The 14,646-nt window shown below is 43.5% G+C and overlaps 1 protein-coding gene across 3 annotated transcripts in view; it reads right to left on the reverse strand.

The window, feature by feature from the left end:
- Positions 1-452: 452 nt before the first annotated feature.
- The window catches only part of ARMC8 (armadillo repeat containing 8), a 60,581-nt gene continuing 46,387 nt past the window's right edge, over positions 453-14,646 (reverse strand). For all 3 annotated transcript variants that reach the window (XM_063408113.1, XM_063408111.1, XM_063408112.1), the window contains 11 exons: positions 13,337-13,432; positions 11,957-12,039; positions 11,597-11,678; positions 10,761-10,847; positions 9,201-9,293; positions 8,578-8,727; positions 6,843-6,938; positions 4,822-4,917; positions 4,280-4,352; positions 3,255-3,348; positions 453-2,328 (listed from right to left, as the gene is read on the reverse strand). In XM_063408113.1, the coding sequence (XP_063264183.1) occupies positions 2,295-2,328; positions 3,255-3,348; positions 4,280-4,352; positions 4,822-4,917; positions 6,843-6,938; positions 8,578-8,727; positions 9,201-9,293; positions 10,761-10,847; positions 11,597-11,678; positions 11,957-12,039; positions 13,337-13,432 (984 nt within the window). In that variant the 3' untranslated portion in view covers positions 453-2,294. The remainder of the gene's footprint in view (positions 2,329-3,254; positions 3,349-4,279; positions 4,353-4,821; positions 4,918-6,842; positions 6,939-8,577; positions 8,728-9,200; positions 9,294-10,760; positions 10,848-11,596; positions 11,679-11,956; positions 12,040-13,336; positions 13,433-14,646) is intronic.

Raw genomic sequence — 14,646 nt, forward strand, 5'->3', positions numbered from 1 at the left:
AGATTGTCTGAGCATTGGTTTTTAGTTTTTCTGGCAGGATTTTAGGAAACCACCTCAAAACTTGTAGAGAGATACTTTTACTCACCTTTTCTCATAACACCTGTAGGCACCAAAGTTCTACAGAATCAAACTCAGATTTGCTTTTAGAAATGTGAGTTGGGGAGGCATGAGAAGAGATACATAAGAACTCAAGCTCCAAAACACAGACAGGAGTGCAAATGGAGCAGGGAGATGCCCACTGGACAGTTTTGCATTTACAATATTCTGCCTCAGAACTCTTTTTCTCAGTTCAAACAAAAATATATTTGATTGAATTTTTTAAACAAAACTTTGCTTCTGAGGTACTGAGATTTAACAAGTTCTCGCATATTTTTACTTTCCCTTTTGCTCAACCCCCAAAGTCCATCATGAAACATTTGCAGAAGGAAGTTAAAAAACTGCCAGTCACTTACTGCAGTGCCTGGGGAAAAAGTGTCAGGTGCTCACTTTTATTTGTCTTTGAGTGGAAGAAGTTACATGAAATGCAGATATTCTCCTTTGCAACCAAGTGGTAACAGTTATCTGATATACAGCACATTCAAATTCCAGGCCAAACTGTGGTCACATTTTCTGACACAAAGAGTTACCTTGGAAAAAAAGTAAGGCTGTCGTCACAATTTGACCTTCTGATCAGAAAGAAAAGATTTAGATAATTATCAAAATTGGTTAGCAAAGTTACAGACTTGACTTCTTGCTGCAGCCTTCCTGAAGCTCAGTGAAGAGAAGGATTTGGTTTAAGACATTGGCTGCAAACTCTAGTGCCTGTTAGTGCTATGTAAATATATGTCTGAAGAGTCACTATGAGCTATGGTCTAAACTGAAAGAAGACCTGGGCAGAGAAGCAGAACCCTGAACTGCCTGAGGAGCCTGGGAAGGTCCCTGGGCTCTGCCACTGCAGCCTGACCTCACACAGTCCCTTCACTTGCACTCGTGTTTCCCCTGCACACTCGCAGGCACCGTTTCAGGAACACACGGAGTCAGGGCTTCTGGATGCAGTCACATCCCACCAGTTATCCAGCAATCTAAATCCATGCATGTGTGTACAGCTGCATATATACAGAAAATCTGTAGCAACATTACTGAGCTATAAAACAAGACCAAACCCCTAGTTTTTCCATCCCATCCCCTTAATGCACGCAGTTGATCATTTGTGGAAATAATTTGGAAGTCACTTAACTACTTGTGGAGATAAAGGATGCAGAACAAAAGCAATTCCTTAATTCTGCTTGCCAGCTCCTTCTAGTCTCTGGAAGGTGTAACTTCTGCAACACACTGTCTGCTCTGCTGGTATCAGTGATCAGCAAATCCTTCTGACTATGAATAAGCCAGTCCTTCAGCAATTAGCTGAGCAAGTTCCTGGCTGGCAAAGCAAGAGCTTATTCTTGCTGATCATGCAGCCACCTGCTCCTTTCTGAAAAGCATCAGTCATGCTAACCCTGAAGCATGAGCTTGTTTTCTAAAAATGTAAAGAAACCCAAACCCAATCCAGTTGGCCCATTCCATGGATTTGAGCATGTCATCGATACCAGGTGACCTTGTATTGTGGCAAAGAACTCTTGGACCTTGTCAGTACAGAATGTGCTGCTTGGAATTTGGAGTCTATGGTCTCCCTCTATTTTTCTCTTTAAAAAGGAAGTATAATGTAAGTTAAGCTGAAGTTCAGAAATGCATATATTTTACTTAAAAACATTCATCTGTTCAAAATTCAAAATAAACTTTATGGGATACAACAGTTTGGTTTTTTTTTTAAATAACATTTCTTTCAAACGGTATATAATTCACTGAAGTATTCGTACAGCAAACAATGGTTAACCCTTGAAAACCTGTAGAAAAAGATTTTCACACAAAAAAAAGGAAAACCAAAAGTGAGGTCTCACACCCACACACTCAGCCCGGCACACGCACGCACTCGAGCACCCACGCACCCACACAAGGCTGCAGCAAAAGCAGAGAATTGGAGGCCCAAAAGGAAAACGATGACTGATTGTTCTATCTGAGAGTCCAGGTAGCTCAGGAAAAAAAAACCCAAAAAACCAAAACAACCCCCCCAGAGTCCTCTGAGTAAAGAAACTACCTCAAGAAAATTCTCAAGTGCACTGGAGACCTGATCATTTGAACTGTTTCTGCAAAGCAGCTCCCTGCACCTGAGAAAAATGCAGCCCAAGGTGACTTGTGCAAATATAAGGAGTCAGGAGTATCTCCTGCTATTCCTTAAGTAGACAAGAGGGGTGTCCATAGATTCATTTAGTCTTTGATCATGCAAGGTACTGCTGGAGTGCTGTCTTCGCCCTGCAAGAAAGAACAACCCATTAATTACAGGAGTCTGGCTTCAGCAGCAGCAGCTTCATGGGCAGGCTCAGAGTGCCAGCAGAGAGGGAGGAAGGATGGCTGAGGAAGAGGCTCCCTCACTTTGGATGGATCTGGCCCATGGTGCCAAATGCTCTGTGTGGGTTGTAACTGTAAAGAATCTACCTGGCATCCAAGGATAACCTGATCCAGCCAGTGACACTGGAGCCCAGCACAAACTGAGGCACTCCCAGCATGGTGGGCCTTGGGATGTGTGTTACACACACCCTCCAAAAGCCCTCAAGAGCAGTCACTGAAGAGGATCTGCTTTCTGTAATACACGTGTACCATGGAAAGCAGGTCTTTGAGGTGAGAAATCAACAAGTGTCAACTCAGAATATACTAAAGGCACATTAGTCCTGTCAGGAATCCTGTAGGAATACTGGCCCCACCAAAAACATACAGTGAGGTGAGAGAGGAAGGAGCCAGTCTGATGATGCAATTTATGTCATCTTAATATTGTGCAACATTTTTGTTAAAACAAAAACACTTCCTATGATGGGTTATAGTTCCATCATCACATGGGCTAATTCAGAGTTTCCTCCCACCTGAAGTGAGACTCTTTGCTCTTCCTTTGTCCCCCACAGCTTCCAACCTGCTGCCATGACCTTCACAGACTTTTCCAGGACCCGATACAACTCATCAACACTGAAGATTATTTGTTTTTTCTCAGCTTCCTGCTGTGATCACAAACCCTAACAGCTCATGGAGCAGGCTGGTGTGGCTGCAGTGGGATATCAAAATGTTCCTGATGATCATTTTCAGTGCTAACACTCTGGCAGAGGTTTTAAGATGAGAAGCCCTAACTTTACTAGGAATATGTCCAAGAACACTAGAACATCTTTCATAAAACTTTCTTTCATACTCACTTGTCACACAGATTTGGATCTGAGGACTGACTCAGTTTATGTAGAATATCTACTATTCCCATATCTCGGAGTTTGTCTTGGCGCTCCTGTGAACCTGCAACAACAACAAATCCCATTGTTGGGCCTGGCACCATCCCCAGTGTCTGCAGGACAGCAGGGAGGGCTGGGAGCTGAAACCAGCTAAAGAAGGGGTAAAGAGCAATGTCCAGCTAGAGCACAGCCATGGAAACACTCCCCCAGCTCTGCCTGCTTCCCCAGGGAGCTCCAGCCTTTTTTTGCTGTGCTCTGTGTGCACATCTTTGGAGCCAAGAATATCTTGAAGGCAAAAATATTTATCCTGAGCTATCAGGATATTCAGCTGTTTTAGTCTCATCTCTGTGATTTCACAGGATTTGGATACAGAGAACGTTCCTCTGGAGGTGCTTGAGCCTGACTTCTGCCCTCTCCTCCTCTCACCACATTCCCCTGAGCAGCACCATCCTTCAGTCCCTCCAGGTAACCTCCACTCTGCCAGGCCATGACTTCTCACCAAACACCTTATCCACTGCTCCCACTTCCTCCCACAAGTCCTGTAACTAGTTTTGGCCCAAGTCATCCATACTGTGGAAAATGTCTTTGTCAGAAATCCCCTTCTAATCCATTTATTCTCTCCAGTGAATCTGTTCCCTCAAAAAAACAGTTTCCACGGCCCCTTTAAGATCTGGAAGCTCTTCAAAGAATTCTCTTTCACTCCAATTGTTTTGAGACTTCACAGAAATGCTACAGCTGAAAACCTCCCACTGTGTCTGTCTCTCTAGCTCCTGTTTATTGCCACTGTGTCCTCGAGTCTCCCTCAGCAAGCTCTCTGCATCCTCCTCAGTGTCTCCTGACCACTCCCACGTATTCCATACTACACCTATAATGATGTTTTCCATTATATTTTGGATCCCACTGCACTGTGCACTGCAAATATTGATTACTATTCAATAAAAGCTTTTTGATCGGGATACTAACTTGTATGTGCATTAATAAGGAGAGTTTCTTACCTTCCTCTTCATTCCATATGAGATTAGATATACAGAACATGGCAGCAAGCTGTAGTTTAGCATTTGAATGACTCTAAATATAGAAAAATAGAACTCAGGTTTAGAAGAAGAAATTCAGAAACTCACCAGACTTATATTTTGGCATTCATCATGTAATAAATAAGACAGCAAAGCTGGGACTAACTCTTATCTATAACTTCTCTCAAAGATAGGGCCTTAATATAAGGCACTTGAGTAGTGGTCAATTACTTCCTTCTAAACGTTTACTAACATCTCCAAGCCATGCCTTTTCCAAATTCATGAAATATTTTCTGTGTAGATGACATCACTGCAAGGTTTTTATGGGAAATAACTCCTAGATTTTCCTTTCAGTCAGTTCCTCTGTACACCTCCGCCATACAGAACTGCACTTACACCCCACTGGTCATATGGGAATTCAGTGCATGATAGTGAATAACTCGCAAAACAAAATCCTAAAGCACTTCCCTCTTTTCATTCCTGCAAAAGACCAACACAAATCCTTTAAGAGAAATCCCCCCTACCATGTAGTATTTGATTTTCTGCAGGATGTCATCATTGGTCATAATCAGTTCTTTCGCTGTGGTGCCATCTGCTATATTGGCAAGGATACACAATGTCTGAAAGAGAGAAAAACTGGGAAGTTATTTGGCCCCAGATCACATCCCATGACAGCTTCCCTGACAGCTCTGAACTCGGGACAAACATTTCCTTTAATTAGTTTTAGTATCTTTAATCTGGAGTTTCCAGCTTGCTCACAATGCCAAGGAGTTACCAGCTGTGGGGAGCAGCCCTGGCCAAAACATTCATAACCATTTTAAAATGAAGAGCAGCACTCATTAATTCATTGCAAGGAAGAACACCTTAAGTGTCTTATGAAAATCTGCAACATATAGGAAAGAATAAATGCCCTGAATATAAAGCAGTCTCTTTTGTAGAAGTGGCTGGGGGGAAAGGAAAAACAACAAACCCCAACCATTTCCACTTCATTCTTAAGGCCAGGAAAATGAGAGACAGAGGCCTTTCTGCTGATCTGGCAGAGGAGTAATTTGTTTTCAACAAGTCTAATCACAGTTGTCACCTGCAGAGGTAACTCCAGCTACTGCAACTGGTTATTTCTTGGAAATTACAGAAGCCATCCCACAGGATGCCCTTGAAGCACCCTGGCCCACTTTGGCACAGTCTGGACTGGCACAGCCCCCTCCCTCCCTGGCTCTCAGGGGCACCAGCAGATGCTCCACAGGCTCTTTCCCAAAGAGCTCAGGAACAACTTGACCCTCTTTTCTGGACGTGCTGGGAGGACACTGCTGCATGATCAGCACTTGTATGGTGCTTGTGTCTAAGCTGCACTGCACTGTGTCAGCAGCAGCAGAGTCTAATTACTTCCAAGCTGCTAATTACATCCTGACGAGGCCGCAGTGACAGAGACAAGCACTGCCCTGCTGCAAGCAGGGTTCTGGTGTGCAGACAGGTAGTACTGGATCTTGAAACAGGAACCAGCTGCACCACAGGGACCAAGCAAATGCTCAGTGGATACAGGCCTCAAACTCCAAAGCCCATATTGAGCTCCAGCCCTTTCCCAGAGTATTTCCCAGGCAGGCTGGTTCTCCTGCAAAGTAATTGGGTAGGCATGGCAAGGTAAATAACCTCTGGCAATAAAGGCCATTCCTGCCACCATAGCTTTATCAGGAAGACCTGTTTAGAAACGCACACATGCTTAGTTCTCTGCTGTTACAGAGCTGTCACTAAACTTGCTAGCAAGAGTCTTTGGGGATTTTTTTTTGCTAATTTTGCACTTAAATCGCCAAAGGAGGCCTGCTGACCTCCAGCCTATTCTTCCCCGAGCAGGGATTAGCCCAGCTCTACTCCTACACTCATTTCCCATGCTGTTGGCTACCCATATCCAACCTAAACCAAAGCAATCCTCTGGCATCTCCCACAGCTCCTTGCTGCCCTCATCCTTCCCCACCACACACCCGGTATGAGGAATAACACGGTTCTCCCAGCACCTGTCCTGTCTGGCACAAGAGTTATCCAGCCAAATCCTGCCCATCTCCTCTCTAACTGCTGCTTCAGCACCCCCACAGCAGCTGTCCCTGTACACTGGCTCCAGGATGTCATTCCCTGCAGGCCATCTCCTCTTTCCCTCTGCCTTTCTTCCTGCAGATTGCTCAGGCCAGATCCCTCCACACTTTTTCCTGGGCTCCACCAGGATGCTCCTTCCCCTGCCAGTGCTTCTCTTCTATTCCTACTGATGCCTTCCTGCCATGCAATGGCCCCAATTTAATCCTTCTGCTCTCACACCCCTCCTCTTTGCCAAACCTACGTTTGCAAAACCAATCTGAATTCAGTTCAGATAATTTTGTAACAATCCATTAGAAAGAAAAGTGTTCCTGTAGGTACTCAAGTTATTCATCTGACAGATCCCAGTAAAACATTCACAGCACACTATAATCCCAAACAAAAATGACATGTTGTGAACACTAAGCATTCTTTGCTCTCGTGTATTTTCTTCTGCCAAGACAACACAAAACAGAAAAGGTACCTGCTCTTTGACTTCTATATTGTGCTCCCCTTCCAGAATGAGGGTCACTGCTTGCATGATTTGCTTCCCATGAGTGCTCATTATGTGGTCTATGTGCTGCCAAAGGAAGGATGAAATACATTTAGTGTAACTCCCCAGACGAGGAAGGGACATTCCTGCTTGAATCACTCCGAGTGAGGAGTAGCAACCCTGCACACAGAGCACTGTTCCCAGTTAGCTCTCCCAAACCAAGAATTTATCCCAGCAGAAACACTTCAGAACATTCTTCTTCATGTGGAGCCTGCTCTTGTCAGAGAGAGCATCGTATGGGCCTTGGTGGTGCTTTCCCTGTCACCTGGAGGAGACACTGCTGTCCCAGGCTCTAAATGTGTGATTCTGCAGCTGGAAACAACCACTTCTCTTCTGACAGCCAGGGGGTAATATCAGAGAGGGGTGAGAAAACTGATGTTTCTTCTCTGGTATTTGCTACTCTTGCAGGGACACTGCCCAGGTCCAGCAGCCACATTTCCAAAGCCTTAGAGGGGCAGAGAAATAAGCCAGATGCACTGGTTACTGTCTGGGAAAACTGCCCCAAGTTCACAGGGCCACAGCTCAAAGGTCACTTGATGGCAGACTATGAACAACTCCACTAGAACAAAAAAGATTAAATAAGATCTACTGCATTAACTGATACCAAACCTTGGGAGTGGCAGCGAACAGGCACCAGAGATGACCAGCACACAGCACACTACAGTTCTTTAAGACCTCAGGGATTCTCGTAGGACTTCTTAAAATTGCTAATAATAATGGGATTTCATTAGAAAGCTGCTGAATGAGTTACTCAAGAGTGAGTTTTGGGCAGAGGTTGCAAATGGCTGGTTCTGGCTCTAAAACCTACCACAGGAAGCAGTGAAGCTGGCACATAGTTCCAGACACAGAACACCTCAAGTTACAGTGAGAATTGTCAGGGTGAATTCAATGAATGACAGGCTATTAAGTGTCTTTTCACATTAAGACAGAGCTAATTTTCTATGAAGGTTATTGAGACTCAAAAAATATCAGAAGATTTTTTACAGTGACCTTTTTCTGGCAGAAACACAATATATGATAAATGAATAGGAGAGGCTTCATGGGGTTTTTTCCCCTCAAAAATGCTAGCTTGCCAAATGTTTGCAGCATGTTTTCTCTCTATTCTTCGCAGGGGATTACTCCCTTCTTTTCCTCCATGAATATCTCTTTCTCCCTATCAAAAACAATCCCCAGGCTTACATTTTCCAACCATTTTATTTCAAGATGTAAAATGAGTATTTGTATTTTGTAAGTACTCAGCCCCACAGCCAAATTCACAAAGCCAGTACTATCTATGTAGATGGGTAAGAACAGAAGTATTTCAAGTGCCAAGGAAGAAGAAAGGATCTCTAAGATCTGGACCTTCCCATACACTGACTCAACAGTGCAACCCTCAGTGTTGTTCTGGACAAGCTTCACAGAGAAACTGCTACAAAAATAATGTTTCTAAAAGCTAAATGCAATAGAATGGAACAAAAAATGAAAATGTCTAGCTCTGATAATAATTACAATGTTTCCATGGATGCAGAGGATTCTTTCAAATACTTTCTCATACTGATTTGCACATTTGCTCACAGGTATGTGAATAAATCCAAATGGTGTTAAAACAGGAAAATGTCTTGCACAGAAGCACTGGATTGGCTGCTTGTCTGCTCAGTTTTCAAGGTCTGTTTGCAGCTCTACTTACTGGGCGAGTGGAGAGAAGATTCCTGAGCAGTCCCAAAGTTTTCATCAGAACATTTACATCGGAATCAGAAAGCAACTGAAACAACTGCTCTGTGCTCAGACCTCGCAGGATGTCTGACTTGATCTTCTGTTCCGCTTGAAATGCCATATTCTGAAACAGACACAATTCTTAATTCATTTTTTGACCTAAAAATCTCAGCTTTCATGCTTTTAGTAGACTATTCCCTACAAGAATATACCCTTCCTAAATTACTCTTGCAAAAAGGCTGTAATTTATGAGCAATTGCTACACAGTGAATTCAATTTCCACACTGTCTTACAGCTGACCTGGTTATTACCTGCTTTTATTTGCCCTCTGGCATGCTACTGACACTATTAAACTGCTTCCCTGAATGATCTTGGCAACAAAATTAGTACCAGAAGTGAAGAATTTATTTTACTTTATGGACTAATGGATGAAGTGTTCCAGGCTGATGCTGTTTTTCTTCTGCATTTTGGTGGAACAACAAACCAGATTTCAATTACGTCATTTTTAATAACAACTGACAAGTTCTACAAGTTATCTTCACAAACTTTTTAAGGCACACAGTCACAAGTGGGATTTCATTGGGGTGTCCTACTCACCATTAAAGCCCAAATGCCATTCACTCGCAAGGCAAGATTTTCACTCTGGGTTAAACTACATAGAAGTTCTATGGCTCCTGATTCTAAAATAGGCTGAAAGAAGGAGAGAAAAACACATCTTTACAACACTACTTAGACTAACTGCATGTATGAAAATACTAGAAATATACTCCTTATATCTTATTCTTGAGCTTACAACATGTCCAGTGCACTCACACGAACTGGCCATGGCACACCCCATATCCATGACCATTTAAAAGTTGGTTTTAAGAAGGAAGTCAGGTCAAGGCAGTTGCTTTCTCCCACATCTGTGTTTGTGGAGACACAGATGCACACACATTTATGTGTGTACACACATCATCACACACTGCTGTGATATTACACACACATCTGCCACACCCCATGGATTTTCCTAGCAACTTTCAGCCTGAAACTGCTCCCCAAAAACAATCTTCCTTGAGCAATCACATAACTTTCGGTAATTAGAGGGATATATGTCACTGTTTAAAAAGGGTTAAGGACAATGAAAGCTACTCGACACCTTGTTTGACATTAAATGTTTGTGTCCAGTAATCAGACCAAATGGAAACTTCAGCATAACAAAGAAAACTGTAGACTTCTTGACTGAACTACAAAAACTTGTAATATCTTTAAATGACAGGAAACTCTACAAAAAACCCCCCAAAAAATCCAAATAAAACAAACAAACCCCACACCAAAAAACCCCACCAAACCACTAAAAAACACCAAAAAAAAACCCCAAATCCCACAACCCCAAACAAACCAAATCAACCAAAAAACAAAACAACAAAACCACCACCAACAAAAAAATCAAACAGGAAAAAAACCCCACAACACCCCCACAAACTCTTGACCTGCAGTCTGCTAAAAACAGCCCCATGGCTGGCCCCACGGCCAGTGAACTGTGCTTGGCATTATTTCAGTTAATTTTCTGTCTCACAGATATGATTGAAGCCACCAAGACCAACTGATAATTTGGTAATCCAAAGGGCCTGCAGCATCCCACATACAGCACAATATTGCAAATATTTTCTGTGATGAAAAAGTATTTTAGACTTGGGGAACTGCTGCACTGCTATGGAGTGTTGATCTGTGTGTATGACCTGTATGAAATACAGACTCTGCAGAACCAGATATCCTATACTGTTCATCTGGGAACAATAAAAACACAAGACTCAGCTATGCCAGCATTTTCAGTGTTACAGTAGCAGTAATTCTCTAAGACAATGGATCACATTGCAAATTATCAGTGCAGTTTCTTCTTGTTTATGACCTTTTCAGATAACAGTGTTTTACAAGTAAAAAGAAAATGACAAAACTTCATGTATACTTCTTTTGAGACCAAATTAACTGTCACAGCACTGTAAGCAGATGATTTTTTTTGTTCCCAAGCTATCAGTGGCACAGGCTCTGTAACCTCACAGCTCTGTAACATGTCACAAGCAATGGCTGCCAATTAACACACCTTTATGCTAATTGAACCATTGTGTAATCTCACTTCAGTCCATCCCCTCTCCCTGCTGCTGGCTAAGTACTCACCTCCTTGCTTGGAGAGAATTCCAGAAGAAGATTGCATAGCGTGGAAGATGCTACTACGAGAATTTCATTTGGAGCATTCTGTAAAACCTGCAGTCACAGAGGGGAGAGAGAGCAATTCTCTTAGTAGGATAATGAAGAGATCACTAAAATGAATACCTGGAATTTGCTGTAGCTGGATATTGCAGCCTTCAGGAGGTGCTTTGATGCCAGCAGTGCAGACCCAGACAATGATACACATCACAGGACAGGCTGCAGCAATGCATTATTTCACAGAGGTCTGATTTGAGAGCCTTCAATCCAATGCAGCAGAAATCAGTGGGGACAAGCCCTGCTCTGCAAAGGACACATATGCACAGGAAGCTCCAGCAGGAGCCTCTTCAACCCCTCTGTACCTCGTGCTAAGCACAACACAGCAAATTTCCTAAGGAGCATCCTCCCAGAGGAGCACAGCCTGAGACACATTAGAGTCTCTTATCTCTGCCTGGACCTCCAGAGCACCAAAACACTGAAACGTCACCTAGGTGAGACTAAGGGACATGTAGTGCTTGTAGTGTCCTGTCTGAACACTACAAATAATTTAGCTTCATTCATTGATGACAAAAAAAACCCCAAAAGCAATAATGAAAAAAAGGAAACAAAAGGCCAACCAAAAACCAAGCATGAATGACACGCTTGCTGCTGTTGGCTTTTGTTGACTTATGACTCCCTTAGGAGAAGGCCTAAGGATTTTAACTTCTAGGTAGTTTGTATCATGATTCTACAGCAAGGCATGCCAACTCAAGAGACTCCCTGTGCTCCCTGAATGGACCAGAACACTCCAGGCACTCCTCACTTACCTTCATTAAAGGCTTCCATACAGCATGATCCTGAAAACTTGTCCTGAGCTGCTGGACAGAACGGGACAAACTGTGCAAACATCTGGAATGGAAGAGAATCCTCCCTGTGAGACACGCACAGCCCCATGGCCACTGCTGCACACACCCTGCTGCTCCACAAGGATTACTGAGCTGGGAGCAGGCAAGGAGAAGCCTGGGAACAGCCACGGGAAAACCCTGCAGCGGCCCAGGGTAACTGCCCCTCTCCCCAGGAGGGTTCCCAACAGCAGCCCTGGGTTCAGAGGGCTCTCAGAGAGCCAGCAGGAGCTCCAGGTGCAGCACAGACTGTGACAGGCTCTGCACGGACGAGGACAGGCTCACCTGACTGCAGCCAAGCGCACCTTGATGCTGGACTCGGACAGGCCGTTCACGATACGGTCCATCATGTTCTCAGTCTCAATGATCTGTGCCAAACAACTCAGTCAGTGCACAGCTCAACACCATCCACGGCTTGCTGGGGCTTGGGCTACACAATCTCGAATGTTACATAGAAAAACTGCAGCTAAAAGCAGCACGCCACACCCTCTTGCCAGATTAAGTGGAAAGTTTTGTGTATCTACAGACAAATGAGAAATTTAAAAATCTACATTCTATGTCCCGCTGTGGCTTTTAATCATCAAGGAACAAGAGGGTAATTTTTATATATACATATCTATCTATACACACACATGAATTGCCCTTAATGTTATATTAAAACAGAAGTGAGCATGTGTGAGTGCACACAACATATACAAACTACAGATCAGAGACAGGTTGTAGAGCTGTGTGGATAAAAAATATCCAGTGCCTCATCTGCCCTATTTAGACAAGGCCAGCACAAACACCTAAGACCAGTATAAAAGGAAGTTAATATAGGATGAATGATGGATTATGTATAGTAAGTCAACTTTGGCATGTACATACCCACTGCTTATTAAAAGCTGTGTAAACGAAGGATTGTCACTATCAACTAAAACAACTAAAGAGGAGTTTATGGGGTTGAATTCTGGAGATCCTGAATGCTTCCCAACTGATAAATCCTCCTGAAGTTTTCTTTTCACCCTTCCTTCTTCTTCCCTTTTAACCAGCAAATAAACTCAGAAAACATTCCTGCCTTCTGCACTTGCTACATGACACTGCAAATCCATGATTAATTTAAAAAAATGCTCCTTTAAATCATTCATTTATTAAGTTCCCTCTACTTTCCACACATTCATTTTTAACTATGTGAGTGCTCCAAGCACCCAATCTCTTAGCTGTAATGTTTGAATCGCCAACTGCTTTGTTATGACAGCGCAAGGCCCCTTGGTCACTTGAGAATCAGGAAACAAATTCTTTGTTTCCCAATATGAGCAGACTTTCCAGGGTTTATTTTTTAAAAACATTTGTTATATAATAGAATAAATGAGAACAGAGATGTATTATCTCTCTCAGAACACAAGTTTCAGTAATTTCTCATATGCCACAACCATATTCCTTATGAGTAGCCAAGTACCAAGAATGCTGAAAGACAATCCTTGTGCAAGCCTAGTTCACTGCTGTGCAGATGCTCACATAACTAAACTTTACTTTTGTTATACTCTGATAGCAAGACATGAATCTTTGTTCCAATTCCACGCAATCTGAAAGTTTATATTAATGGAGGAGAGGTCTCATTTCAACCTATTCATAATGGGGGAAACTACTGGAGGCTCTCCCTCGGGCTGGGCGTCCCTGGCTCACCTTTTTGCGGATGTCCTCGTCGTTGGCGCCCAGCGACGCGTAGAGCTTGAAGGCGGCCTGGCGCAGCTCGTGGGCGTGCTTCAGGTCATGGTCCAGCTGGGAAACACAGCACAGGCACCACGCTCAGCCACCAAGAGCTGCAGTGGGACACTCTGATCTGTTCTACACTGCTGCTCACCCACTCTCTCTGTCTGCCACCCCAGGGGCAGCCAGAGGCACAAAGTGCTGCTCCCTGAGCTCATGTCCACGTTTACCAGCTAAACGCAATAACCAGAGTTAAGAATATGGCTCATTTCTCTGCTGAGTTACAGAGAAGACAACCTTGTCTTCAATTTGAAGCCAAAACAAGGTTAGGACTCTATCAAGACTAGATTCAGGAAAAAGCTATTCTTATCTCCTCACAAACTTACAGGAACTAGCCAGAAGGACTGAAAAAACTGGGAGAGAATCAAGGGAAGTTTTATTAAGAGAACTGAAGCAAAAGCAGGAGCCAAAGTTGGTCTCTGAATCTCAGGCCATGTTAAGGAGGGTGATGTTGATATTCTTCCCCCAGAGGGTGCTGGGCACTGCCCAGGCTCCCCAGGGAAGGGGCACAGCCCCAAGAAGTTCCAACAATGCTCTCAGGGATGCCCAGGCTGGGATTGCTGGGGTGTCTGTGCAGGGCCAGGAGCTGGACTAGATGATCCCTGTGACCCCTTCCAGCTCAGGATATTCTGTGATTTTATGATAATTAATGGGAGCACTAAAGGCATTACAAAATTGTGGCGTTTTAGGTTGACCCTGCTTGCAACAGCAGATTTGGGCTCTCAGATCTCCTCATGTTCTCTTCACTGAGAATAATTCAGTGACTCTGACTGCCCTCAAAACTCTGTACCAAAGTGTTCTACAAAACAATGCAATCTTCAAAGTCTACACAAAATACCAGGAAAATGACAGTATAAGGTAGCCAAGTGCTGAAATAAAAGAAATGTCAAAAATAAGGCTCTATGAGTAGTTCTCCCCAGTGCAGCTATATTGGAGTAGAAGTATTATATAATTGTTATAAATATTTCAAGCAGACAGGTTCTCTGTTTGGCAGATTCCTCGCTCACTCCTCATGTAGTTTTACCTTACAGGGTGCAGTTCCAATCACTCTGTCCACTCTGTCCAGCCAGCACCCTGGACTCCCAGCTGGCTGCTTTACAGACTTACTGCATACTCACAGCACTGTCATAATATTTAGAATTGCCCCACTCACTTTTGGAACCTGATCGTATTTTTGATGCTACAGCCACTGTCCACTACTCCTTAATAAGCTGCTAAACTTCTTT

Source organism: Prinia subflava, chromosome 11 (assembly GCF_021018805.1).
Source record: "Prinia subflava isolate CZ2003 ecotype Zambia chromosome 11, Cam_Psub_1.2, whole genome shotgun sequence".
NCBI classification, from domain to species: Eukaryota; Metazoa; Chordata; class Aves; order Passeriformes; family Cisticolidae; genus Prinia; species Prinia subflava.